This window comes from Ambystoma mexicanum, chromosome 3q (genome assembly GCF_040938575.1).
Source record: "Ambystoma mexicanum isolate Mex_15411 chromosome 3q, UKY_AmexF1_1, whole genome shotgun sequence".
Taxonomy (NCBI): Eukaryota; Metazoa; Chordata; class Amphibia; order Caudata; family Ambystomatidae; genus Ambystoma; species Ambystoma mexicanum.
This window is the reverse complement of record NC_090926.1, coordinates 774,085,342-774,110,992: the sequence shown is the minus strand read 5'-3', so window position 1 is coordinate 774,110,992 and position 25,651 is coordinate 774,085,342. Positions and strand designations below refer to the sequence as shown.

Here is a 25,651-nt window from a genome sequence, read left to right as displayed (position 1 = left end):
TTCAACCTCCCTGGCGCTCTGCATGCTGGTGCATGGATATCCTTATTGCAGTAAAAGGTTTTCCACTGCCTGATCCCAACTACAGTACCTGAAGATGATTAAGCCTAAGAGCACTGTTTCTCCTTCCTAGAACCTCCCTGCATTCTTGCATTTTATACAACATGCGTTGACCGCTGAACCTGTCAGTACACCAAAGGGTGGTTCAAGTGAGCTTTTCAATGTCTTTTATTGATCAAAGTTGAACAATGGTGATTTCACCTGTGTAGATTTTCAACTCGCTTTGAATTCTAAATGCACATGAAGATGACGCACAGTGTTAACCATTGGGAGAAGTGTTGTCCTATGCAAGGCACTGCAAAGAGCCAATGGTCGCTTTCTCACTTAACTCCTACATATCTATCCCCAATCCAGGGAGGAGCTTGACTTTGAATGCTGGATGACATGAGGGGTAGTTTCTCATTCATTGTTCGCCATGGCACCCATCACTTTGTTCGGCACATTAATCATGTCCAGGTGTCATTTGCTTTTTTTCACCCTAACAGGAAGTGATACGTTGCATCTGGAGTCACTTTCTTTGTGTCTTGAGAGGCAGGTCGGAGACCCTCAGCCTCACATCCAGCTTGCTGCACAGTCTTGGGTCAGTCACGGTAAGTGTACTGTATAGAGTGTATGCTGTTTTTGGGTAAGTGTTGTGGGGATCACATGTCAAGATGTTGGTATACTTAATTTCGAGCCTTTTAGAATAATATGACTCTTGCAACCATAACTATTGAATATTATAATTTAAAGCTAATCATTTTCTTTCATTTTAACAAAAGTACCAACACTGCTTTGTTTCTTTTTTGTAATCAAGCTTCGAATGGATTGTGTCCTCCCACGTATTCCTCATCTTAGATATCTTGTCTCCCAGTTCTGCTGCTTCAGAATTTTTTTTCGCAAGAGGGCGCTGTGTTCGAGGCCGTATTGCCTCTAGCGCCGCCGTTAAGCGTCAACGTCATCCGCTGTATAAAGGGCTTTAGCCGCGCCTGTTACTTCAGTTCTGTTTTTCCGAGCACTGCTTTGTGTCACGGAACGGCGCATCAGGTTTTTTCTCAACTATGTCCTCGTCATTTACTCCAACCACACCCAAGACGGGTTTCAAAAAATGTCTGAATTGTGGTAGGAAAATGCAATTACCGACCACCATCGGAATTGCCTTTGGTGTCTCAGCCCTAACCATCGGGTTGATGAATGTGGTTCCTGTCAGGCCATGTCCAATAAGGTTCTTAGGGAACAGAAAGGTAAGCTGGCGGTGGTGGAGGAATCTTATAGGTCTTTGAAAAGAAAAAAAGATTCAGGAAAATCTCGACATGGGTTGAGGAGGTCGAGGTCCAAGAGTCGCTTGAGGAAATCCTCATTGTCTTCGTCCAAGAGGTCGAAAAGGCAACATCACAGATCTTCTTCCTCCTCTTCCTCGTCATCTGAGAGAAAGGTGACTTATCCTTCAAGCACAATTCCCCAGAAAAATCGGAGGCCTTTAGGGCTTCGATGCTTGAAATCTTTGAGAAAGCCAGAGATCATGCCCCTGCCCACTCCAAAAGTGACAGAGGGAGATCAAAGACCAGGCACGCGTGATCCCACAAACAGTCAAGGGTGTCATCAGGGGAAAGTTCTCCCATACCTCATGTAAAGGCAAAACCACTGGTGCGTAAATCGGGGGTAGCGGAATCGACGTCTAAGTCGAAATCCGACTTGACACAGTCCACGACGATAGCGTCAAAGCCGCCATTGAAAATGCCGTTGATACCTTCGACAGTGTCGAAGCCTACTTCGACAGCATTGAAGCCTCCTTCGTAGACGTTGAAGCCAGCGTCCATACCTTCGACGCCTTTATCGAAGCATTCCTTAATACTGATGCAAAAGTCAACGCCATTGTCCAAGCCTAAGTCGGTGCCACCCCCTTTACCAGAAAAGGTTTTCCAGCCTCAACCCTGGCAGGAATCTTTCAGATCTATGACATCTGTTTTTGAAGAGCAATCCTCTGAAGAGGATATAACTTCAGCTGGGGTTAGGTTTGGAGCCAGAGAGGTTCCTGAAGAGTTAGTAGACCTGAGTACCAAGATGACAGATCTTTATGATTGTCTTCAAAATGCCAGTGGCCTAGACACTTCCCTTGAAGTGGAATTTGGGAAACTAGACCCTGCAGATCATGCAGATCCCGTGTATAGGGACCTCATGGGAAGGGTCATTGATTTCATGGGTTGGAAAGCAGCTTCCCCAAGTTTTGACTAGGATGATATGACTGATATCCTGACTGAAGGACCTCGGAAAGATCCTGTCCACCATTTCCATAAGGCAGTGCAAAAAAGGGTGACGGCAAATTGGGAAACCCCTGATTCGGGTTTTTCACTAAATAAAAAATGTGTGGCAAAGTATAGACCATCTTCATCAGATCCTGAATAGCTATCTAAACATCACTCTCCTGAGAGTTTAATGGTACAAGCTGCAACCTCCACTAGGCAGTCAGCTTACTCTTCTATACCACCAGATAGGGATGATAAGAAAGTTGATGCTTGGGCCCGAAAAGTCTTTTCTTTGGGTAGCATGGCCCTTAAATCGACCAATGTAACTTGCACTTTTGTGAGATTTACATACACCCTGTTGGACTGTATGACATCAGCGGCTGAACACATGCTGGTGGGTGAGGAACGGGATGGTTTACTGGCGATAGTGAAAGATGGGAAAGAGGCTATGCAGGAATGTCTCCAGTCAGGACTGGACACTGCTGATAGTGTAGGCAGGTCCATGGCATCTTGCACGGTCCTACGTAGATTTTCATGGCTGAGAAAATCTGGCCTTGCACCTGTGTGCAGTCCAGATTACTCAATATGCCCTTTGACGGCTTGAGGTTGTTCGGCAGCAAGGCGGACGAGAGCTTGGAGAAGCTGCAGACCTCGAAAGCGGCAGTGAAATCACTCAGCGCTGCTAAAAGACAGCCTCAGCAACACTCCTACGCAGAGTCATCTTCCTGGAGGAGTCGTTCCTTTCGTTTCTACTCCTCTTTTGGAAGAGGGAGGGGGCAGGCCAGTCAAAGAGGCCAAAAGAGAAAACCCTTTCAGGTGGAAAGGGAAAAGGTGTTAGATCAGCCCCAGAAGCGGCTACTACCTCCTCAGCCACTGCTGCAGCTGCTGCAAAGCCACTTTGAGGTCTTCACCCACTAGACCCCGGTGGGAGGCAGAATCGCTCAGTATCTGAATGAATGGCAGGGCATTACGTCAGATGCCTGGGTGCTAGAGATAGTGACCCATGGTTACTGCCTTCCTTTTCATCAAAGACCTCAAGAACATCCACTGGGAGCCAACTCTGTCAAAATTCCAGACTTGCTCCTTGTGCAGGAGTTTTCAACCCTGCTACAGAAAGGTGCAATCGAACATGTACCTGTAGCGGAAAGGAACAAGGGTTCATACTCCCCTTATTTTCTCATCCCCAAAAAGGACAGAGGATTGAGACCCATCTTGCTCTCAAGAAATTTGAACAAATTCCTCAGGAAGGTCAGGTTCAAAATGGTGACCCTTTCTCAGATCCTTCAGGCTCTTCAGCTTCAGGACTGGCAGGTTTCATTGGACCTTCAGGATGCTTACTTTCATGTGGCAATCCATCTCAAGCACAGAAAGTACCTGAGGTTTGCGGTTGGCATTTCAGTTTAGGGTTCTGCCATTTGAGCTGACCTCCGCCCGAGGGTTTTCACCAAGCTGATGGCAGTAGTGGCAGCGCAGCTCGGGATAGGTGGGATTCACCTCTACCCTTACCTGGACGATTGGCTAAACAGGACAAGTTCCCCGTACGAGCCCAGGAACCTCTGGCCATGACCTGCCACTTCTTACACAGACTGGGCTTCTCCCTCAGTTACAAGAAGTCACAAATGATTCCAAGCCAAAGACTCCAATTCATCGGAGCAGTCCTGGATACTTCCTCAGGGAAAGCCTCGCCTCCCCGAAGAGAGAGCTCACCACATTCTGCTGATGGTAACAAAGTTTCAAAATACCCAAAATCTGCCGGCATTCGATTTTCTAAGGTTTCTAGGCCTCATGGCATCCTGCATTTTTCTGGTGCCAGAGGCCAGAATGAGGATGAGATTCCTTCAATGGGCCCTCAGGACTCAATGGTCCCAATTTTTGGGGGCGATGTCAGATCTTCTGCAAATCCCGGCCAAAGTGGCTCAAGATCTTCGATGGAGGACTTGCAAGGAAAATAATCATAATCACAATAATTTGGCAACCATGGCTGGAGATAACAGTAGTAACGGACGCCTCACTCACGGGGTGGGGAGCCCACACCACCAATCTGACAATCAGCGGTCGTTGGTCTCCATTGGAGTCCAAACTACACATCAACCTTTTGGAGCTGAGGGCAATCAGACTAGCACTGAAGGCCTTTCTGCCCTCTGTACAGGGAAGGAATTTCCTGATAATGACGGACAACACAGTGGCCATATACTACCTCAACAAGAGAGGAGGCATAGGATCACTGCCACTCTGCAGAGAGGCAATGCACCTCTGGGTCTGGGCAATGCAAGAAGGAATCTCTCTATCGACAGTTCACCTAGCTGGAGAGCAGAACACAGCGGCAGACGCTCTGAGCAGGTAGAGTACAGTCTCTCACGATTGGGAACTAGCTCAGGAAGTCCTTCAAGAGATCTTCGCTCTTTGGGGAACCCCTCAAGTGGATCTGTTCGCGACCAGTGTCAACAGGAAATGCAAACTGTACTGCTCAAGGGAATTTCCCCCAAGAGGAGCTCAAGGGGACGCGTTCATTGTGGACTGGTTATTTCCGATCCTATATGCGTTTCCTCCAGTCCCTGTGATTCCTCATGTAATCAGGAGGTTGAGAAAGTTCACAGAAACCATGATCCTAATTGCCCCGGACTGGGCCAGGAGGACGTGGTACCTGGACCTTCTGGACATGTCCATCTACCCTCCAATACGTCTTACACAAAGAGAGGATCTTCTCTCGCAAGAGGAAGGTCGGGTTCTCCATCCGGAGGTCATGACACTCAGCCTTCACGCATGGTTTCTGAGAGGCTGGGATATAAGGATTGGGACCTCTCGGATGACGTAATGTAAATCTTGCTTTTGGCCAGGCGGCCAGCAACAAAATCCTTTCGGTGTCGTTGGAACAAACTCAGTAACTGGTGCAGGGATAAGAATGTGGATCCATTTTTATGTAATACTCCTTCAGTACTTCTTTCCTCTTACACTTGGCCAATTTGGGGCTCCAACTTGGTACTATAAAAGGATATTCGACAGCGCTGTCTATCTTTAAGCGCTCCTCGGAAGAGTTGTCCCATTTTAAAATAACCTTGGTCATTCAATTCTTGAAAGGGCTGACACATGTGTACCCTCCGACACCTTTTCAGGTGCCCATCTGGGATTTGAATTTAATCTTAACATGTCTTGTGTGCCCCTTTCGAACCTTTACATTTGTGCCTGTCAAGACTTCTCACTCTAAAAATAATTTTGTTAGTGGCTATAACGTCAGCCCGCAGGGTGAGTGAGTTGCAGGCTCTCTCTTGTAAGCCTCCTCACACAATTTTCGATAGGGACAAAGTTATTCTAAAAGTCAAACCATCCTTCTTGCCTAAGATAGTCTCTGATTTCCATCCGTCACAGAAAATCACCTTCTTTTTACCCTCCTCCACACGGTAGTAAGAGGAAAGATTTCACAGACTGGGCCCAAAAAGGGCTCTCAGTTTCTATATTTCTAGACTAGCGAATTTCCAACAATGTCACCAACTATTTGTTGGGTATACTGGACACATATTGGGCCTTGGAGTGTCTAAGCAAACTATCCAGATGGATAATTTTAGCAATCTCTGAGTGCTATAAATTGGCTGGGAAAGAGCCTCCAGATGGGTTAAGGGCTCATTCAACCAGGGGCATGGCAACATCCACGGCTCTTCAGAGGGGTGTCCCGGTGCAGGATATTTGTGCTGCGGCCACCTGGTCGTCAATGCACACTTTTGTTAAGCATCATTTCTTGGACTCTACGTCATATCAAGGAGGACTCTTTGCAAAAGCTGTCCTTCTTCATTCAGTCCATGATTGAAATTTCTGATACTCCCTCCTCCAAATTCTTACTGCTTTGGGAGCCTATCTAAAATGAGGAATAAGTGGGAGGACACAATCCATTCGAAGAACAAGTTACTTACCAACTGTAACGTTCTTTTAACTGGATGTTCCTCCCACGTATTACTCATCGACCCTCCCAACCTACCCCTCCGTACAGTTCACGCCAGTTGCACTCAAACTTCCTTAAGAGCCTGAGGATTTTAAAGCCTGATCAACTGAGGTAACGGGTGTGGTTCGAGCCCTTTAAACAGCAGATGACTACGACGCTGCCTCGAACACAGCGCCCTCTGCGGAAATTGTTTTGCGAAGCAGCAGAGCTGGGAGGCGAGATATCTAAGATGAGTAATACGTGGGAGGAATATCCAGCCGAAAGAACGTTAGTTTGTAAGTAACTTGTTCTTCTATTCATTTTCTTTTTCAAAGAACAGGTTGTATAACATAGTTTATAGTCTCACAAGAGTTCAATATGCAGTTCACATACTACAAACAAATGGTAAACAAAAGATACCCACATTACGAAGAGCAGGAGAAATAGGGGCTACCCTGCCTCGTACCGCTTGTCAATTTGAATTACCCAGCAGATTACCAGATAGGTTAGCCGAGTGTCTGGCCTTAGGCTTGGTTTCTCAAAGAAAGAAGCGTTATTGAAACTGTCTCCCAGCCCTAACCCATTATCACTGCTTTAAAGCAAAGCCACTCAACGCTGTCAATCGCTTTTTCCATGTCGAAGGATATAAGCGCGGATGGGATCCTTCTCTTATGAACAATGTCTTTTGGGTCTATTACCTACTAATATTGTCAGGTGCTTGCCTTCCCGCTGTAAAACCCAATTGTTCAATACCAATTTTCCCTTTTCAAGCCTTGTTGCAAGTATTTTGCCATGAATCTTAATATCTGTGTGTGACTGAAAAGAAAGAAAATGTATGTTTTTTAAAGTCGAGTTTGATCTAATATGAAGAAATGTATTACTGCTGTATGAATCAAACCAACATTAATTAATTTAACTTTAGGCCAGGCCAGTGTAATTTTGCACTGGTCCCGTTAGATGCTAGACTCATTCCTGAAACTGTGAAATGTTTGCATACAAAGACCTATTTCCTCTTGGCAGTCGCAACCGAGAATTTTTGTTTTGCGTTACTCGTAAAATACTTGGTGAGGTTTTTTCTTAATTGTGTTTTTATATAACACATTTTTATTGCAATTTTCATATCACATTACAACCATCAGAATTCAAGTCAGTTTTTCAAGCTCAACTCACAGGCCCAACTTAGACGCAGAACAACATTAACATTATCACTAACACCCCCTGCCTTTCCCCCTTCTCGCCAACTCCCCCTCCCCCAAACCCTGTAGCATCCGGTCATCTCCCTTCTTTATCGTACCAGTGTTTACACCTTATCAGACTCTCACTACCTTCACAAGCTTTGATTGCGCAGCACCCACTTCCTCCAGATTGTCCCATGTGTTGGCGGACATCCCCTATGTTTGTAAACTAGCTTTTCTAGTTCCATGGATCTATGCATCCACTCATCCCACGCCCATAGAGAGGAGCCACCTTCACCCTCTCCAGGTCCCCCAACCCATGGCAATGCCTCTTTTAGCCAGTGCCAATGCCAGACCAATCAGTCGGCTCATGGGCTGCGAGCGAGGTCTCTCTCCACACCCCTAGCAAGCCCAACACCGGGTCCAAGGCTAGGTCTTCCTCCACCACGGTGTTCAACACTTCAGTACCTCTCCTCAAAACTTGTATATCTTAGAACAGGACCAAGCCATATAGTAGATGTTAGGCAAGAATCGATGCATTACCCCGTGGGAGACTGCACCAGCCTTGTCCTCTTGGCAATAGTTAACCCAACCTTTGGTATAAACATGTACTATACAAGTTGGTAGAGTGACTGAGCAGGCAGGCTTATGTCAAGATGGGTGAATGTGAGCTGTAGGGTTATTACACAGAGATTCACAGTGACAAGTATCCAAATAAACACTCTCAAGGTTTCTTTATTAAACAATTATTTATCAATTTAACAGTCAGTTGAATAAGACTTCTTTAGAAGGGAGCAAAACATGCAACACAATAATATACTTCAAAACTACATACTCTCAGTTTCAATAAATAAGTGGATACCCATTTGGGATGATACACAGACACTTCCTACACCCTGTGGTGACTTAAATAACTAGGACACTGTGGATATTGATAAATCACTGGCACATTTAGAGCAATACTGAGATTAGTGCCAAAAGGAAAAGATGAGGGAATAAAACCATGGTTAATAAATATTCTTCAACAGGTAAGTACTTTTTGAACCTCCATTGCAAAGTAAATTAACTCTTTCCCAGCTACACAAGTTATGCCCTTTGTTGAGGGATAGTTAAAGCACAAAGTCAGAGGTAAGAAGAGTCTTTCAGGGAGCCAGGACAGCCAATGTCAATTGAGCAAAAGTCTAGGTGAGCTGAAGCACTTCTTGCAAGCAACTCTGCAAAACCAACCAACACAAGTCTGAATTGAGAGCTAGCAAGGATACACAACAAGAGGTAAGCAACCCCTTAGTTTGACAGTACCTTTGGTTTGAAGAAATTGGTTCCAGCTGGCTTCTGTTCCAGTTGTAGGTTGGCAGATCCTGTGTTCCTGAGCCTCGGTCTTGGGGACAAGAGGGAGGACGTCTGGGGAACTCCTGCACTATGAATTGAAGGTTAGCGGCAGCAATGGGCAAACTTCAGATCAGCGGCACTTTGCAGTTTCATCTTCTCGCGGCTCTTGCAAACAGCACCATCGCGGTTCTCGGATACCTTTATGGACTTTCCTCGCATTTGGGGTCCAGCACTCTGTTGAGGTGGCTCAGGCTTGGTCAGTCCTGCTTCATGGGAGTCCGGAGGATCTTCCTGGAGCTCAGGTCCGACTTAAAAATGATGCACTCAATCTGGTGTTCCTCTCTCTAGCAATCGGTTCCTGCAGCAGCAATGGAAGTATAGCCAGCTCCGAGAGGATGTCCAGACGAGTTCGCTTTGGGGTTGATTGGTCCCACCAACCCAAGGGGAGAAGAAGTCCATTGCAGGGCTTCTCTAGTTGAGCCGAATTCGGAGCGTTAGCAATGCAGCAGGGCTTCACCGGGCAAACCAACAGTCCAGGAGTTGCAGCAAGCGTCTCTTCCAAGTTCTTCTTCAGATTCCTTAGTCCAGTGGTCGCCTAGCTGTCACTCACACAGCATGGGTGGCTGTCCTCCAAGGACGGCCAGCAGGCCAATAACCTGCCTGTGCATTCCTGTAACCAAGGGGATTAAGCACAGGGAGTTTCGGGCACCCCCCTCACATCCTGCCCTGCCAGACATGCTGAAACCAGAGGCAGGCTTTAGCAGTGAAACCCGCCAAATACAAAATGAACAAAGGGACCAAACCTGGTTTGGCGTGTAGAGTTTTAGACGACTCCATAGGCATCATCTTTTCATTTGTGTCACACAGCACCCTCAGTGCAGTGACACAAGGAAGCCTTTTAGTCTGTCCCAAGGTTTAAATACCTTCTCTGGGATAAACTACTGTTTCCCAGAGAAAGTAAAGTTGAATTGACTTTACTAGTCTTTTTAAATTCCTAGACCCAGCACCCCCTATCTTACAATAGAGTGCTGGAGGGGTTGCCTAGTATCCCCTATGTCTAGAAACTCATGTAGCAGTCCAAGGCTACCCTTTCCTCTCGAAATGGCTGGTGGCAGTGGTTTTACAACAAAAGACCATGATTTTTCCCGACCGCGAACACCGGTACCGTTAAATCGTGGGAGCCATGTTTTTCAAGATGGTTTTCTGAGCCTCCTTTGGTTAAACAGGTCCTGGTCTTCTTTTTTCACCATTTCTTTTTGGAAAGGTCCTTCTAGAGTTTGTCTCTGTGCGCCAAACTAGGTTTGGTCCCTTTGTTCCTATGCCTTTGGCGGACTTCAGGACTGAAGACCGCCTCTGGCTCCCGAGAGTCTGGGGTGGCAGGAATTAAGGTAGGTGCCCGAAACTCCCTGTGCTTAGTCTCCTAGCAGACCCAAATGCACTCTGGAGTGATTGGCTGGCAGACTGTCCGGCAAGGACAGCCACCCTGCTGGGTGAGTGGCAGCTAGGCTGGAATGAAAGGGAGAAAACTAAGTAAAAGGCAAGTCTCTTGGAAGTCGACCACTGGAACGAAAAGAACTGAAGATGAGCTGGAAGAGGACGGCTTCTGCAACTCCTGGAGCTTTGATTTGCCCGGTGAAGCCCTGCTGCAGGTCCGAATCGCCAAGTTCATCTCGACAAAGAAGCCCTTCAAGGACGACTTCTCCCTTTGAGTTGGTCAGACCAATCATCTCGTAAGCCACCTGGATGCCATTCTCGGAGCTGGTTGTATTTTCCTCAGAGTGCTACAGGAAACCGAATAGCCAGGGAGAAGGACACCAGTTTGTGTGCTTGACTACAGCTACCGGAATTGAAAATTTGCCAGTTTGCCAGCTTTGTGACCAGTCCCCGTGCAGTGCAGGAGTCCCCCGACGTCCTCCCTCTTGTCCCCACGACTGAGGCTCAGGAACAGCGAGATCTGCAGGAACTGCCAGGAACAAGACTTCAGCTGCATCTTTTTCTTCAACATAAGGTACTGTGAAAACCCGACCAAGAGAACTTACCTCTCACTGCGAAAGTGCGTGAAACCTTGGCAACTTGCAGGCCTAGTGAGCTTGTGACCCGACATATAAAGCTTTCTTCTATGAACTACTTCTGAGAACCGTGGCTAAGACTTTTCCATTTAACTACCAGAACCGATTTTACTGATACAAGACTCTAGCCCATTGAATTTGGCCTACCTATTGCATTGGATCAACTCCTCTGGTGAACCTAAACTATTTGCACTGTTTAAGAATAACTGTAGTATTCGTTTTGTTAACTTATGCATTTTTGCTCCTACTTCAAATGATCTGAATGCCATTTTGCTCCTCCTTCAAAGTAGTTTAAATGCCTCAGAACCGGGTAGTTTGAAGTACTGTAGAATATTTTTCTGTGATATTGATTGCCTCCTTTTAGTGAATGTTTTCTAGCTGACTGTGTAATAAATAAATAAGTGTTTTTACAAGAAACCTTGAGTATAAGAGTCTATTTGAATACTTGTGATTGTAGACCTCTGTGTAACATCATTACAGCTCACATTCCCTCTTGAGATAGGCCTGGCTGCTCAGGTCGCTACCAAAAACTGTGTGGTACAGACTTATACCAAAGGTTGGTTTTGCTTACAGCTGCAGTCATAGTTGTGTGTAGTGGTCCCAGAGGGTACTGCATGCAAACTTTACCTAACAGGTGGCCCGTGTCTATTTATGCTTGCATATGGTGTACATTTTCAGCTTTATGCCAGGAGAAGAATCTGGACCATTTATCATGTCCTTCATCCCATGTATTAGTTTTTTTACTGTCTTTGGCCAAATCGAGTTTACAGATTAGGACTGTTAAAGGGGTACCTAGCTGCTGTTTGAGTTTTTAAGAGGTCCCTGGAAAAGGGCTCATTCCTCACAATCCCCACAGTTATGTAGTTCTTACGGGATTTGTGTAACCAGTTTCCTCCATGCCAGTTTGTGGTCCCGGAGCACTTTTATTCCTGTTCTGTTAGATTGCTCACAGGTGGTTTTTCTGGTTACCATCACTATTTTGGTTTTCTCTGAAGAGAAGGTGGCATTGAGAATGAGACCCTCCTTTATTCTGAAGGTGCTCTCAGATTTTCATCTCTTTAAAAAGATCCATATTCCTTCATTTTTGTATTTGTCCCATCAGCACAAGGCAGATGAACGTTTCCATCAGCTGGACTTAGCACACCATTTAAATAGCGCAGTGGAAAGCAAATTACTCAGAAATAAACAATACTTTTATGGCAATAGCAGCAAAGTGTGCACAGAGCAAGCGCAGCAGCTCATGGTGAAAGAGAAAAAGTTCTTCATACAGAAACTGAAAGACCTGGACCAAAACCTGGCCACAACAGAGAAGGACAGAAAGTGAGATTTCTGGCAACTTTATATGGAGAGGAAACATGCAAAAGCAAAGAGCACGCCACCTGCATGGCTTTCTGGAAAGGGTCAGTGTTGTTGAGACAACAGTCGGAACTCTTGGAAGCGCCAATGACAAAGGAGGAGGTCCTTCAAGTGAAAAATAGACTAAAACCCCACAAGCGCCCAGGCTTTGATGGTTTAACAGCAACACTTTATAAAAGTTTGCTCACCATCTAAGCCCTTATCTAACAGAAACATTTTACAACTTCTGTGCGCATAGCAGGCTAACGCCATCAATGGACATGGCTCGTATTATGAGACCGAACTGGGTAAACATCCCCAACTGAGCTCCTCCTACTGATCAATTGCTCTCATTAACATAGATGCAAAAATATACACATGAATCCTGGCTACACTGTTGGAAGCTAATATGAGGTTTCATGAGTAAGACTCGGACACACTGGCATAGTGCTGATTGCTATAAACATTTATTAAAAGAAATGGGTTGGAGAAAAGCCGGTCTTTCCCTAACTCTACGAGGGGTTTCCCAGTCTCAACAAAACTAACTACGGTGTATGTCAAGATATCCAAAGTAAAAGTCTTCCCTGCTACTTCCAAAACCTTACTCTGACCCTCACACGCTAAACCTTTCATCAAGTGCAAAAGGGCTTAATATTCTCTAGCTGCCACTTACAGTTCCAAAAGGATGTCAAAGAAATAAACAACCAAAGGTTCCAGCATCATTGGAACAGGGGTTCCCTTTAGGCATGAAACAATATACCGATACACATACTGTGTTCAATGGTATTCTTATTTAATGACCGTTATTTCGTTTGCAACTTGTGATGTCGCCACTCTCATCTTGTTAAGATGTTAAGTCCTCTTTCTATGTTTGTTGATCCGTGGGCTGCGACCCACGTGTTGGGAGGCGGGGTTACCGCCCGGGGCCAGTCCAGGTTGGAGATCAGGCAAATAAAGACGTGTTGCACCCCAGCTACTGTGTCGGCCTCGTTACTGCATGGGTGAACGAGCGACTGATGATAGTGTGAGGAGGTCCACGCTGTGAGATATTACACTGGCGACGAGGCGGACACGAGATCCCACCGTGCCTGCCATCTCCGGTCCACCGCGCTCGGGTGCACTGCTTGGCACCAAAAGAAGCGCGGGACCCCACCTGATAAGGAGGTGAGTTACTGTCGGTGGAGCGCGAAGTCTCCCCTCCAGCCTCCATCCGGCGCGAGTGCCTCTCGAGCCCAGACGCATTACAAGCCCGCGGGTGGAGCAGCTGCGACGACTCCCCGTGTGGCGAATTTCCCGGGCGGTGGAGAACAAAGTCTCCCGCCAACGGCAACGTCTGAGAGGCCCGGCCCGCGCACACTGAAACACCAGCGAGCAGAGCAGAGACTACCTGCTCGCGCATTCCGGGCGGTAGAGGAGCACTGGCCTCCCGCCAACGGCAACGAGTCAAGACGAGTGGTGGAGGCGCGGACCTCTCGCTCCAACAAGATACACCAAGAGGCAAGTACGAACTCTTCCCCCCCCCCACAAGACCCAACAAGGCACATTGCACACAAGGCCTCATAGGCCCGCCAACACGCGGCACAGCGTCCACCCCCCCTCCCACCTTTTGGCGCTCAAATCTGCAGAATCGGGCAGGAACAGGCCTGCAAGCCGCTCACCAGCCAGCACAGCGCCCTCTGCTGGCACCAGGGCTCCACCGCACCAAGAAAAAGAAACTCCCATCTAGCACACCCAAAGGATACGCCAGAGCAACGTTCAGCTCATGAGTAACTCAGAGGAAGAATCACTAACAGTCCCAGTGACTCCAGGCAATACAGGACACCGAAAAATGACAGACAGCCTGTTAACTCAGCTGCCAGCAAGTTTCGACCTCACTGACACCAGCACCCTTGGATCAAGGTGGAAGAGGTGGCTGAGAGACTTCGAAGTGTGCTTGAAAGCGGCAGGTACATTGGATCATGAACAGAAACTTAACCTCTTAAACCATACGGTAGGACCCAAAGTGCGAGACATCCTTGAGGAAATAACCGAAAGCAGCATAGACACCTATACTAAGCTGAAAACAACACTCACGGAGTACTTCACATCGCACACAAATGTGGAAAATGAACGACATGTTTTCCACACTACCAAACAAAACAAAGGCGAAACCATCGACGCATTCGTCATGAGACTCCGAGCAAAAATGAAACACTGTGATTTCAACAACTACTCCAATGAGGAGGCCCTCAGATCACAAATCATAGTAGGTTGTGAAAGCTGCGATTTCCGCAAACGACAGCTGCAGCAGCCTCGCACCCTAGACGAAATCCTGCGTCTGGCACGATTTGATGCTGCCCTCGCCGCACAAGTTGAAGGCTTGGATGACATAAAGATCACACATGGAAGCACGAGAGCCTCAACAAACTCGAGGGGACGGCAAGAAACAGTGACCCTTTCTGTTACCGGTGTGGACATGAATACCCCCACGAAGGAACATGCCCCGCAATGGGTCAGAACTGCTCCGCGTGTTGCGGAGAAAACCACTACAAGGCCGTGTGTCTGATTTTCCGCAGCAAGATGAGAGGGGCGGGAAGAAACAACAAACCCGGGGTAGAACCAGAGCAAAACCAATTGGCACCCCACCACCACCGGGGATCATACCAGCCCCATGAACAACGGCACCACAAACACCACGACGAACAACCAGAGAGAAGGCACGACAGAAGAGAATGGAGGGAAAGCAAGACCCTACCTTCAAAAACAAGAAGACGACCCCGAAGGTTTGTTCGATGCCTCATTGAACATCACAGTCTGACAGCGTGTCAAGTGCATCATCCGACGAGAGAGCTCACCGAATGGACAGACCACAGGAAACACCACGGAAAAAGGGATATCTGTACGCCCTAGGAAACAGCACGGCAAAAGAACATAGCCCAATACTCAGAATACAGGTGAACCAGATGGCAGCTGAATTTCTAATTGACACCGGAGCTACTGTGAACGTGATTAGTGAGAAAGTCTATAAAAGCATACCCAACGCCCCTCACCTACAACCAGCTCGAACACTTATTTTTCCATATGGGTCAAAGACCCCGCTGGCATGCAAAGGATTCTTCATGGCATCATGTAGATACAAAGAACATGAGAAAAAGATCCCCATGCATGTGCTGGAAGCGGCCACTGAGAGCGGATGCATACTAAGCTATCTAGCAGCCATAGAAATGGGACTAATTCACATACTGTATCGCCTCATGGTACACAAATATCTAGATCCCACAGCAAGCATAGACCAGGTCTTCCCAGCACTATTCAAAGGACTTGGCAAACTGAAGGATAGACAGATCGAACTCCACATTGACACCAGCGTCCCACCCATAGCCCAACATTACTGGGGAATCCCCATCAACATTCAAAAACAAGTTGAAAATGAACTGACAAAGTTGTTGGAGGCGGACATCATTGAGCCGGCGGAAGGCCCCACCCCATGGGTCTCTCTCATTGTACCCGTGCCCAAAAGGGACTCCCAAGATATCCGAATATGTGTGGACATGAGGAGACCAAATGAGGCCATCCTAAGGGAACGCCACCAAGCACCTAGAATAACCGATATGGTGCACCTCTTAAACGGGGCAACCGTATTCTCAAAATTGGATCTCAACAAGGGTACCACCAGCTGGAACTCTCCAAGAGCTCTCGATACATAACAACTTTTGCCACCCACCTACGACTCTTCCGTTACAAGCGACTAAGCTTTGGTGTGTCGTCCGCGGCTGAAATCTTTCAAGCAGAAATTCACAATGTCATTAAACACGTACCAAACTGCTTGAACTACAGTGACGACATTCTGGTATTCGGCCAAAATCAAGAGCAGCACGATGACACGCTGATGAGAGTGTGCATGGCCTTGGAAGATGCACGACTTACACTAAACAAGGAGAAATGTGAATTTCGTAAGAAGACACTCCGTTTCTTTGGGCACATATTTTCTGAGAAGGGAATGACACCAGAGCCTGAGAAAGTCAGTGCGCTCCGAGAAGCCAAGCCGCCCGCCACCACCTCGGACCTCAGGTCATTCCTGGACCTTGCAAGTTACTGCACCAGGTACATACGAGATTTCGCCTCCATCAGCAAACCCCTCCGAGCACTCACCAAGCTCAACACAGACTTCATATGGTCATCCCAGTGCCAAGAGGAGTTTCAAGCTATCAAGGACCGCATCTCCGACGCCCGAAACATGGCATATTTCGACCCCAAAAGAATCACAGAACTCATTGTCGACGCCAGTCCAGTCGTCCTAGGCGCCATTCTAACACAACTCAACGACAGAGAGGAAGGCGGAAAGCACATAATATCTTATGCCAGTCGAAGCCTCTCCAAAACAGAGCAAGCCTACTCTCAGGCGGAGAAGGAAGGTCTGGCAGTAGTGTGCGCCTGCAAACATTTCCATTTGTTCCTGTATGGGAAACCTTTTGTGGTCGTGACGGACCATCAGGCCCTCATCTTCATCTATGGCAATCCTCAGGCAAAAATGCCACCCCGGATCGCTCGATGGGCGCTTCGACTACAGGACTATCAATTTACCATCACACATAGACCCGGAAAGGAGCAGAACCCGGCAGATTTCCTCTCGAGACATCCGCAGGACACCTGTGGACAAGAACCATCCATAGATGACCAGTATATAAGATATGTCATCCACAGCAACACGCCGCAAGGACTTGACATGGATCACATAACTCGCGAATCCAACATCGACCAAGGAATACAAGTTATTCTACGATGCCTAGAAACAGGGCGATGGAAACACGCCAAACAGATCGGAGAGACGGTGAGTGAAGACATCAGGCAGGACATCACATGTTTCCTAGCCGTGAAAGAGGAGCTTGCAAAGTCAGATGAAGGGCTACTGCTGAAGGGCACAAAGCTCGTGATACCGTGCAGCCTGCGGCAGAAGGTGTTAGAACTCGCCCATGAAGGACACCGAGGGATCGTATCCACCAAAAGGATGCTAAGGCAGAAAATATGGTTCCCGCAACTGGACATCTCGGTAGAGGAACTATTGCAAGACTGCCCCACCTGCGCGCTTGCAAAGCCACATACAGCCCCGGAACCCCTGAACATGACCGCACTGCCCGAGGGAACCTGGTAGGAGATAGCTGTGGATCACTTTGGACCCATGGAAGGAGGGGAATACATTCTGGTAGTCGTGGATGAATATTCAAGATACCCCGACCTACAGATAGTCCCGTCCACATCAGCACATCATACCATACCTGCCCTAGATCGGATGTTCGCAACATACGAAGTACCCAAGGTAGTGAAATCCGACAATGGACCTCCATTCACAGGGCAAGACTTCCAAAGGTTCGCAGAATACATGGGTTTTAGACACAGGAAAGTGACACCTCTTTGGCCTCAAGCAAATGGAACAGTTGAGAGGTTCATGAGTAACATCAAACGCACCACCCAAATTGCTCGCATCACCGGAGAGCCCATTGAGAAGTTGCTATACCAACTCATGAGAGACTACAGAAATACGCCACACAGCACCACTGGAAAGACGCCATCAGAAGTGATGTTTGGGCGAGCAATACGAACACGAATACCACATGTGACCGTTGATGAAGATCGCTATGAAAAGGACACTGAAATGAGAAAGAAAGACATCCTCATGAAAGAGAACATGAAAAGGACAGCCGATGCCACACGAAGAGCAAAAGCAAATGACTTGGCACCCGGAGACATGGTAGTGGTTTGCCAACCACAGCATAGGAAAAACATAGCCCCGTTCAGTGAGGAACCACTCATCATTGTCAAAAGGAAAGGATCACTCATCACCGCGGAGGGAGACCGTCGGTCCATAACGAGAAACTCATCTCATTTCAGACGGATGCCGAGGGCCCCAACTCTAGGTGACACAAACCTGAGAGAAGACTTCACCCAATGGGATACCCCTTACGAAGGAGACAGAGAAGACTCCGAAGGAGACATGGCCCCAGAGATCGGGCCAGGCCCATCGGCCAGAACAGAGTGTCGGCCAACGAGAATGAGAAAGAAACCCCATCGCCTCATTGAGGAAATGAACTGAGCCGGACTTAAAGTTTAGTGACGGGAGGGTGTGATGTCGCCACTCTCATCTTGTTAAGAGGATAAGTCCTCTTTCTATGTTTCCAGTACAAAAAAGAAGGTGGGTGAGGCGCGCACTCCCGGTCCTGGTCAATTGAACCTGTTGCAAAAAATATAATAAGTAGCTGGGTCAAATCCCAAAATGGACAAATATTCATTCTTGTTTGTACTGAATGCTATGGGAGTCCCGGGCTCCAGAAGCAGCGCCACGGGGTGACTGTGCCCCACTTTGGAGAATCATAAAGATGGTTCTCTCCCCTCCCCCAAATTTGGGAAGGACTTGTGCTTTGGAGGGGTGTCGGTTGCTGGTCACCTGAACAGAGAAAAAGAAAGAAAAAAACGTTTTCACTACAGCTACCAGAATCCTTTGAGTCTAATTAGACACACCTGCTCAACAGCCTCCCTGATGATTATTTGAGATAAGAAAGCGCTAGGAGGAGAACAACTACAGACCACAGAACTGCAGCTGAGGGATCTAACCCTGTTATTACTAAGTACCTGATTTGCAGCAAGGGATCTAACCCTGTTAATACTGAGTACCTGATTTGCAGCAGAAGGGATCTAACCCTGTGAATATTTGTCCATTTTGGGATTTGACCCAGCTACTTATTTTTTACAACAGGTTCAATTGACCAGGACCGGGAGTGCGCGCCTCACCCACCTTCTTGTTTGTACTCTTTCTATGTTTGTTGATCCGTGGGCTGCGACCCACGTGTTGGGAGGCGGGGTTACCGCCCGGGGCCAGTCCAGGTTGGAGATCAGGCAAATAAAGACGTGTTGCACCCCAGCTCCTGTGTCGGCCTCGTTACTGCATGGGTGAACGAGCGACTGATGATAGAGTGTGAGGAGGTCCACGCTGTGAGATATTACACAACTTTTTCCCGATTTTGTAAACTGTTGTAAAAGAATTAAGAGTGATTAAATAAAAATTGAGACTGTGAACTGAAGCTTTCCTTTTAATGTGCGGCATGCGCTCAGTGTGCTGTGCACTTCAGTCTGTGCTCACAATGCGCAGTGTGCATTGCCCTCGGCATAGGCAGACACAGGATTCTATTATCTCTGTGGCTAAGTCTGAGAGTGGAGGCGGAGTTTGCCTGGCCTGCGATACCCCACCCCCCAACCCACGTTTGAGAAGGTGTTAAACTGTCAAAGAGACAGTTGCACGTGTAGACAGCAGTGCTCCATAGTGCCCACTCCAATGTGTCATTTTAATTAAAGTTAAGTGCGGAGTCCTGTCCCACCAGTGTGCCCTGCCTACTGTCAGCTAGTACTGCTGCCCATAAGTGGGGACTGGGGAGCCTAAGCCATCACAGCCCGCTGTGGTCCCACTGATTGCAGGCAGAAAAGATTTGAGTCACTCGTGAGTTGTGACTCAAGGCAGAAAACAGAAAGCTAATCGGCGGCTGCATACGAGCATCCTGTTAATTATATTTGTGCGCCACACCGACGTTGGAGCCCTGGATGCAGCACAGAGCAAGGCAAGAGTTGTAGTGTGTTGCCCCTTTAACTGGGGGCGTGTTGGGTCATGGCCGGAAACACGTCATGACCTTGTCATACATGTCAATAAAAGGGGCCACTGCAGGCACGTGAAGGCACTGCAGTGGAGACCCAGTTAGCGGCAACTCCTGTCTGTGTCTTTTGTGAGTGCCTGACTGCCGTGTGACCACGGCCTGGATTCCACGTCGGCCGGTGTGCCCACCGATACAAGGTGTATGTGTGCTGCTGGGTGCCCCCAGCAAGATAATATATGGTGATCCAGATGTCAGAGGGTGCCCCCTCTGGTCGGCTCCGCAGCGTGTCCGCAGCCTGCCATCATATCTGGGTGATCCCAGCAACTGTGTCTAGCTCCGGTGACCCGGGAGCGGGACTTCATGCTGGCGATGAGGTGGTTGGGGCCCTCGTACCTGTGTGGGCTGCCAGTGGCTGCTTGGTGGCTGGCGGTGTGGCGGCCGAAGTCGCGACATGAGTGGGTGTGGCACAGGGACGACTGGGCCTGTGGCGGTGAAACGGTTGAGTGATGCAGCATTGTTGGCTCCCTGGCAAGGAAGAAAAGGGCTGCGTAGTGAAGGTGCAAGGAAGGGCCGCGTGTCCTCACATCGGTCCATCGCAAGGTGAGGTGGGGCTCTGTGGGTGCGTGTGCTCGTGTGCTAGTGCACTGAGCCGGCACCAGAAATAAAGACTTGCGTGTGTGCACGTAGGAGCCGCATGTCCTCGCTCACCTGTGCGAGCTTTAAGGTGAGGTCGCGTGGGGGCATATAATAATACCAGTCCCAGGAGTGAGGAGCAAAGAGCCATCAGTGGGGGGTGTTAAACCACAAAGGCTCACGCTCCCCACTGGAGTGGTTGCATGAGCTGCTGACAGTCCTAGGAGGGAGGGGCAAGGACACGAGAAGGCCTGCAGTCCTCCGTTGTGGAAAGGAAGACGCACAGAGCTGAGGCCATCCAGCTCCCCATGTGCTGCACACGGTGCTAAAGCCATGGGAGGGCTAGTATCTTTTAGTATCCCTCATTAGCTGGACAACAGATCGGAAAAGCACATGAAGAATTGCATCCATCTGCTGGTGGGCACAGCGTAAGGGCACAAGGCGGCCCTGATAGCTTTTGAAGGCACCTCAACAAGAGCAAACCTGAGCCGGGAGGTACATCTGCCATGGCACTGGTTCTGGGCAGCCGGGTGTCACAGGAACATTTGAAGGCAGTGGTCATCGGTGGGGGGAGAACCAGGAAACCCAGAAGGGTAGCGGCTCCCCAGGAGTGCTTGTGCGCTCTTTCTGGTCAACTAGCCAAGCAACGGCAGGTGCCTTTCTGTGGTGAGGACGGACTGCGCTACGTCAAGGGCCCAGCATGGGCAACGAGGAAAATGATGCCCAAGGGGAATACTGGCAGAATGGGCAGCTGGCACCCCTGCATATCTTTGATGTGGTGGGAGCACCTACCAGTTTGGGACCTCGTTGGATGGCGTGAGTAGCGAACTGTTAGGAAGATTTCTCAGAAATGTTCCAATTCCTCTCTACCGTAGAGACCCCCAGTACTTTTGCTGGACTCTAGGACCTTCAGTGCAGTGACACAGGGAACTCTCTTAGATTTCCCAAAGGTTTAAATACCTTCTCTTGGATAAACTACTGTTTCCAAGATCCGTGAAGTGAAATTTACTTTACTTACATTTGTATCTTTCTAGACCCAGCACACACTGTTACATTAGGGTGCTGAAGGCGTTACTTAGTTTCCCCTTTGTCTAGTTTCTCATGTAACCATTTTATGTTACCCTTTCTACAATGAAGGGCTGGTGGCAGTGGTTTACTTTTAACTACCATTGGGATTTTTACCGCGGGCCGCGTTCGCAGCTGCAGTGAAGCACCCACGATAGCCCTTTTTGTCAAAATGGCCCGGGCTTTCACCATTTCTTGTTGGAAAGGTCCTTCTTCAGATTTACTCTGCGCGCCAAACCGGTTTTGGTCCCTTTTTACGTTTTGTGTTTCGCTGGATTCACGAGTGAAGCCCATCTCTGGCTCCAGTATGTCTGGCAGGGGTAGGAAGTGAGGGAGGTGTCCGAAACTCCGTGTACTTAATCCCCTTGGTTACAGGAATTCACCCAAAGGTGATTGGCCGGCTGGCTGTCCGGCAAGGACAGCCACCCTGCTGTGTGATTGACAGATAGGCTGGAATGAATGGGAGAAACCTGCATAAAAGGTGAGGCTTTTTGGCTTGGAAGGCAACCACTGGACGAAGGAATCCGAAGAAGAACTTGGAAGAGACGCCTGCGGCAACTCCTGGACCATTGGTTTGCCCTGCTGCTGTGCTGAAGCTCCGAATTCGCCTCAACTAGAGAAGCCCTGCAACGACGACTTCTCCCCTTGAGTTGGTGGGACCAATCAACTCCAAAGTGAACTTGTTTGGGCATCCTCTCGGAGCTGGCTGTACTTTGACTGCTGCTGGAACCGAAGTGCCAGCGAGAGGAACACCATCGGAGTCATCACTTGTAAGACAGATCCGAACTGCTGGAAGGTCCCCAAGACTCCCAGTAAGCAAGACTGACCAAGTCTGAGCCACCTCAACAGAGTGCTGAACCCCAGAAGTGAGGAAAGTCCAGAGTGGTATGCGTGAGACCGCAGTGGTGCTATTTGTTGAGACGCGAGGAGCTGAAACTGCGAAGTGCCGCTGAGTAGAAGTTTGTCCTTTTCTATCACCGACCGTCCCGTTGTGTTGCAGGAGTCCCCAGACGTCCTACCTCTTGTCCCCACGACTGAGGCCCAGGAACAAAAGGATCTGCAGAGCCACACAGGAACAGAAGCCCGTTGGAACCATTTCTTCTAACCAAAGGTTCTGTGCAGTCTAAGAGAACTTACCTCTTGTCTTGTAGCCTTACTTGATCTCAGTTGAGACTGGTCTTGGTTGCTCCTGTAGAGTTGCTTGCATCTTCTTCTCACAAGCCTTCCAGCTTGTGACCCTACTTTGTTTTCTACAAAGACTTCTAAAACATTGTGCAAGACTTTTACTTACCTGCAAGAAGTGCTTCAGCTCACCTAGACTTTTGTCCAATTGACATTGGCTAGCTTGGCTCCCTGTATGACTCTTCTCTCCTCAGATTGTGTGATTTACCTTCCTTTCAGGAAAGGGTTAACTTGCTTTGCATTGGGGGGTTAAAAAGTACTTACCTGCTGAAGAATATTTGTGTGATCTCTCGTTTTATTCTAAGACCTCTTTTCTTTGACACCAATTTCAGTACTGCTCTAAATGTACCAGTGATACATTAATGTCCACAGTGCCCTAGCTATTTAAGTCACCTGGGGGTGTAGGAAGTGTCTGTGTGCCATCCCAAATGGGTACTGGCTGATTTAGAGAAACTTAAGAGTGTGTATTTTGAAGTGTATTTGTGTGTTACTATTATATTGCCCCTTCTGAAGAAGGCTTATTCAAACTGACTGCTAAATAAATTAATAATTGTTCAATCAAGAAACCTTGTGTGTAAGTGTTTATTTGGATACCTGTCACTTTGAATCTCTGTGCAACTCCCCTACTGCTCACATTGACACCTCTTGAGATAAGCCTGTCTGCTCAGCCACACTACCATAGCAAAGGTTGGGTTCCTATTGCCAGGAGGTCAAGGTTGTTGTAGTACACCCAAAGGGTACTGCATACAATCTTGCCTAACAAGAACCTTGAGCTGTACTTTGAGGCGGTGGAGATGAAGGAAAGGGCAAAACGGCCAACCCTCCTGTATTCGGCCGGCCAGCATAGTGAGGCGAGCGTCCAAGGAGGAAGGGAGGAAGGGAAACAAACTACGGGGAGGAAACCGCCCAGAGCCGCAGAGGTTCAAGTGGCAGAAAATCAGCAGCGGCAATATGAACAAGCAGAGGATGATGAGGGAGAGGATGTATTCCTCCTGTCCTGTGGCAGTATATATGGCCAGGGGTGGCTCCGGCGAAGAATCAACAACTGTAACGTGGCCTCCCAGGCTGGACAGTTTGACCCAGGAATATAGAGCACCCCCGCCGGGCCTCGAGCGGGCGCTCGGCCTGGGAAGCACTCATGTTTGCTATGCCAAAGGTTTGTTTTGGCTTGCCGTGGTTTAGTATCGTTGTGTGGACTGGAATGCCCCAAATTTGCAGGCTCGGTTACAGAGCTATTGTTAATGTTTGTTTTGGTTTCGTTATAATAAAGGAGGAGGGTAGTGTGTTGGGGCGTGTTTGGTCATGGGCGGAAACGAGTCATGACCTTGTCATACATGTTAATAAAAGGGGCTACTGCAGGCACGTGAGGGCACTGCATTGGAGACCCAGTTAGCAGCAACTCCTGTCTCTGTGTCTTCTGTGAGTGCCTGACTGCCGTGTGACCACGGCCTGGATTCAACCCCAGCCGGTGTGCCCACCGAGCCGATGTGTATGTGTGCTGCTGGGTGACCCCAGCACAGTAATAATATCTTCTGATCCAGATATCAGAAGGTGCCACCTGTGGTCTGCTCTGCTGCGTGTCCGCAGCCTGCCGTCTCTGGATGATCCCAGCAACTGTGTCCCACTCCGGTGACCCAGGAGCGGGACATCACAGGTATGTCATTTTTCATGTGCAACAAAGGTTGTAGAAATAAAACAAAAGCTCTGATTCCAAGAAGAATTTGTTTTTTAAACAAATCATGGACTCACTGCAGTCCTCCACTATAACCACGTGTATCCTCCTGGTGACTGCCTGCCTGTAGGCCTTGCAAGCGGATCTCATCTATTCAGAGTAGATAAACACCCCATTTTACACTACAGTAAAACATTTTCAAACGCAATTAGCGTTGCATTAATCATGTGTGTTTTGTGTTTGAAAAAGTGAAATATGTATTTCATACCGCCTCTGCAGTCACTGACGATCAAGGTCCTGGAGTCAATCCTTTGTCAAATCAAAATAAAATTAATACGGTTGTTTGAAAGAGTACGCCACCCCAAATGTCCCTTGCAATTTCACTAAAGCGCTGAAGAGAGTTGTGTCTGCTCCATTTGTGCATAGATATGGCCGTGCCACTCAATTAAAGAGAAACTTTAAATGGTGTTTGGCCCCTTTGGATATATTAAAACTTCACCTAGAAAAACTATCTGTCTGGCTCGCAGCAAGTTAACAACTAAATCCAGCAGACATTCTACCCTTCATAGCCATTTCTCTAATGTATTGTGGAAAGGCTATCTTGGGCATTTCCACTCCGACACCAGTATTTCACTTTGCTCTCCTGGATTAATGCGCCTTTTCGCATAACAGAGCTTGAGGAGAAATGCTGAAGTTTCTTTTCACGGAAAGCATAAAATGAAACATGATTTTGTACATTTATTTTAATCAGTTAATTGACTGCAGCCAGGCTTGATGCTTTAGCAATCCTCTGCACCAGCAGATAAATGTTACTGTTTTACCCAGCAAGTTCCAAGTGCCAAAAGTTGATAGCCTTGCTTGTACTTGCAAACTGCTGTGGTCTGCAAGGGGCCAGGACCTCCTACTTCTCTTACCGTTAAATAAAACTTCTATTAAGGTTATATAAATGTTTACGACAGTTGACAAAGTTAAATTGAACCACCAGGATACCTCTTTGCTGAGTTTAACTAAGATAAATGTATGTAAGAAGAACTAAGCAACTTCTTGGTGGCGTCTCTTGTTTGTGTTTTGTGTCTTGTTGAAAATGTGTGACTTTTCCTGGCAAAATAGTACTTAAGATAATGGTAAAACACGTGTGTGTGCTTTACTGTGATAACCACAGTATACCGTAATTTCACATGACGATTAATATACCATCAAAAAATCAATACAGTGACATCCCTAGCTTCCCTTCCCCTAAGTTTCTTTGTTCTTTCAGTGTCTCATAAGCGCCAAGAAGGGTGTTCGCCTCCTCTGTCTTTCTACGACTTTCAAATATATGGTAAGGATTTCGTATCAAGAGATTGTCCTTTCTTCTCTTTACAATCTCTTCCTTCC

At 47.8% G+C, this 25,651-nt stretch overlaps 1 protein-coding gene across 5 annotated transcripts in view; it reads left to right on the top strand.

The window, feature by feature from the left end:
- Window positions 1–25,651, top strand: part of TMEM94 (transmembrane protein 94) — a 2,019,771-nt gene that overhangs the window by 729,580 nt on the left and 1,264,540 nt on the right. For all 5 annotated transcript variants that reach the window (XM_069654803.1, XM_069654805.1, XM_069654804.1 and 2 more), the window contains one exon: window positions 543–647. In XM_069654803.1, coding sequence (XP_069510904.1) covers window positions 543–647 — 105 coding nt within the window. The remainder of the gene's footprint in view (window positions 1–542; window positions 648–25,651) is intronic.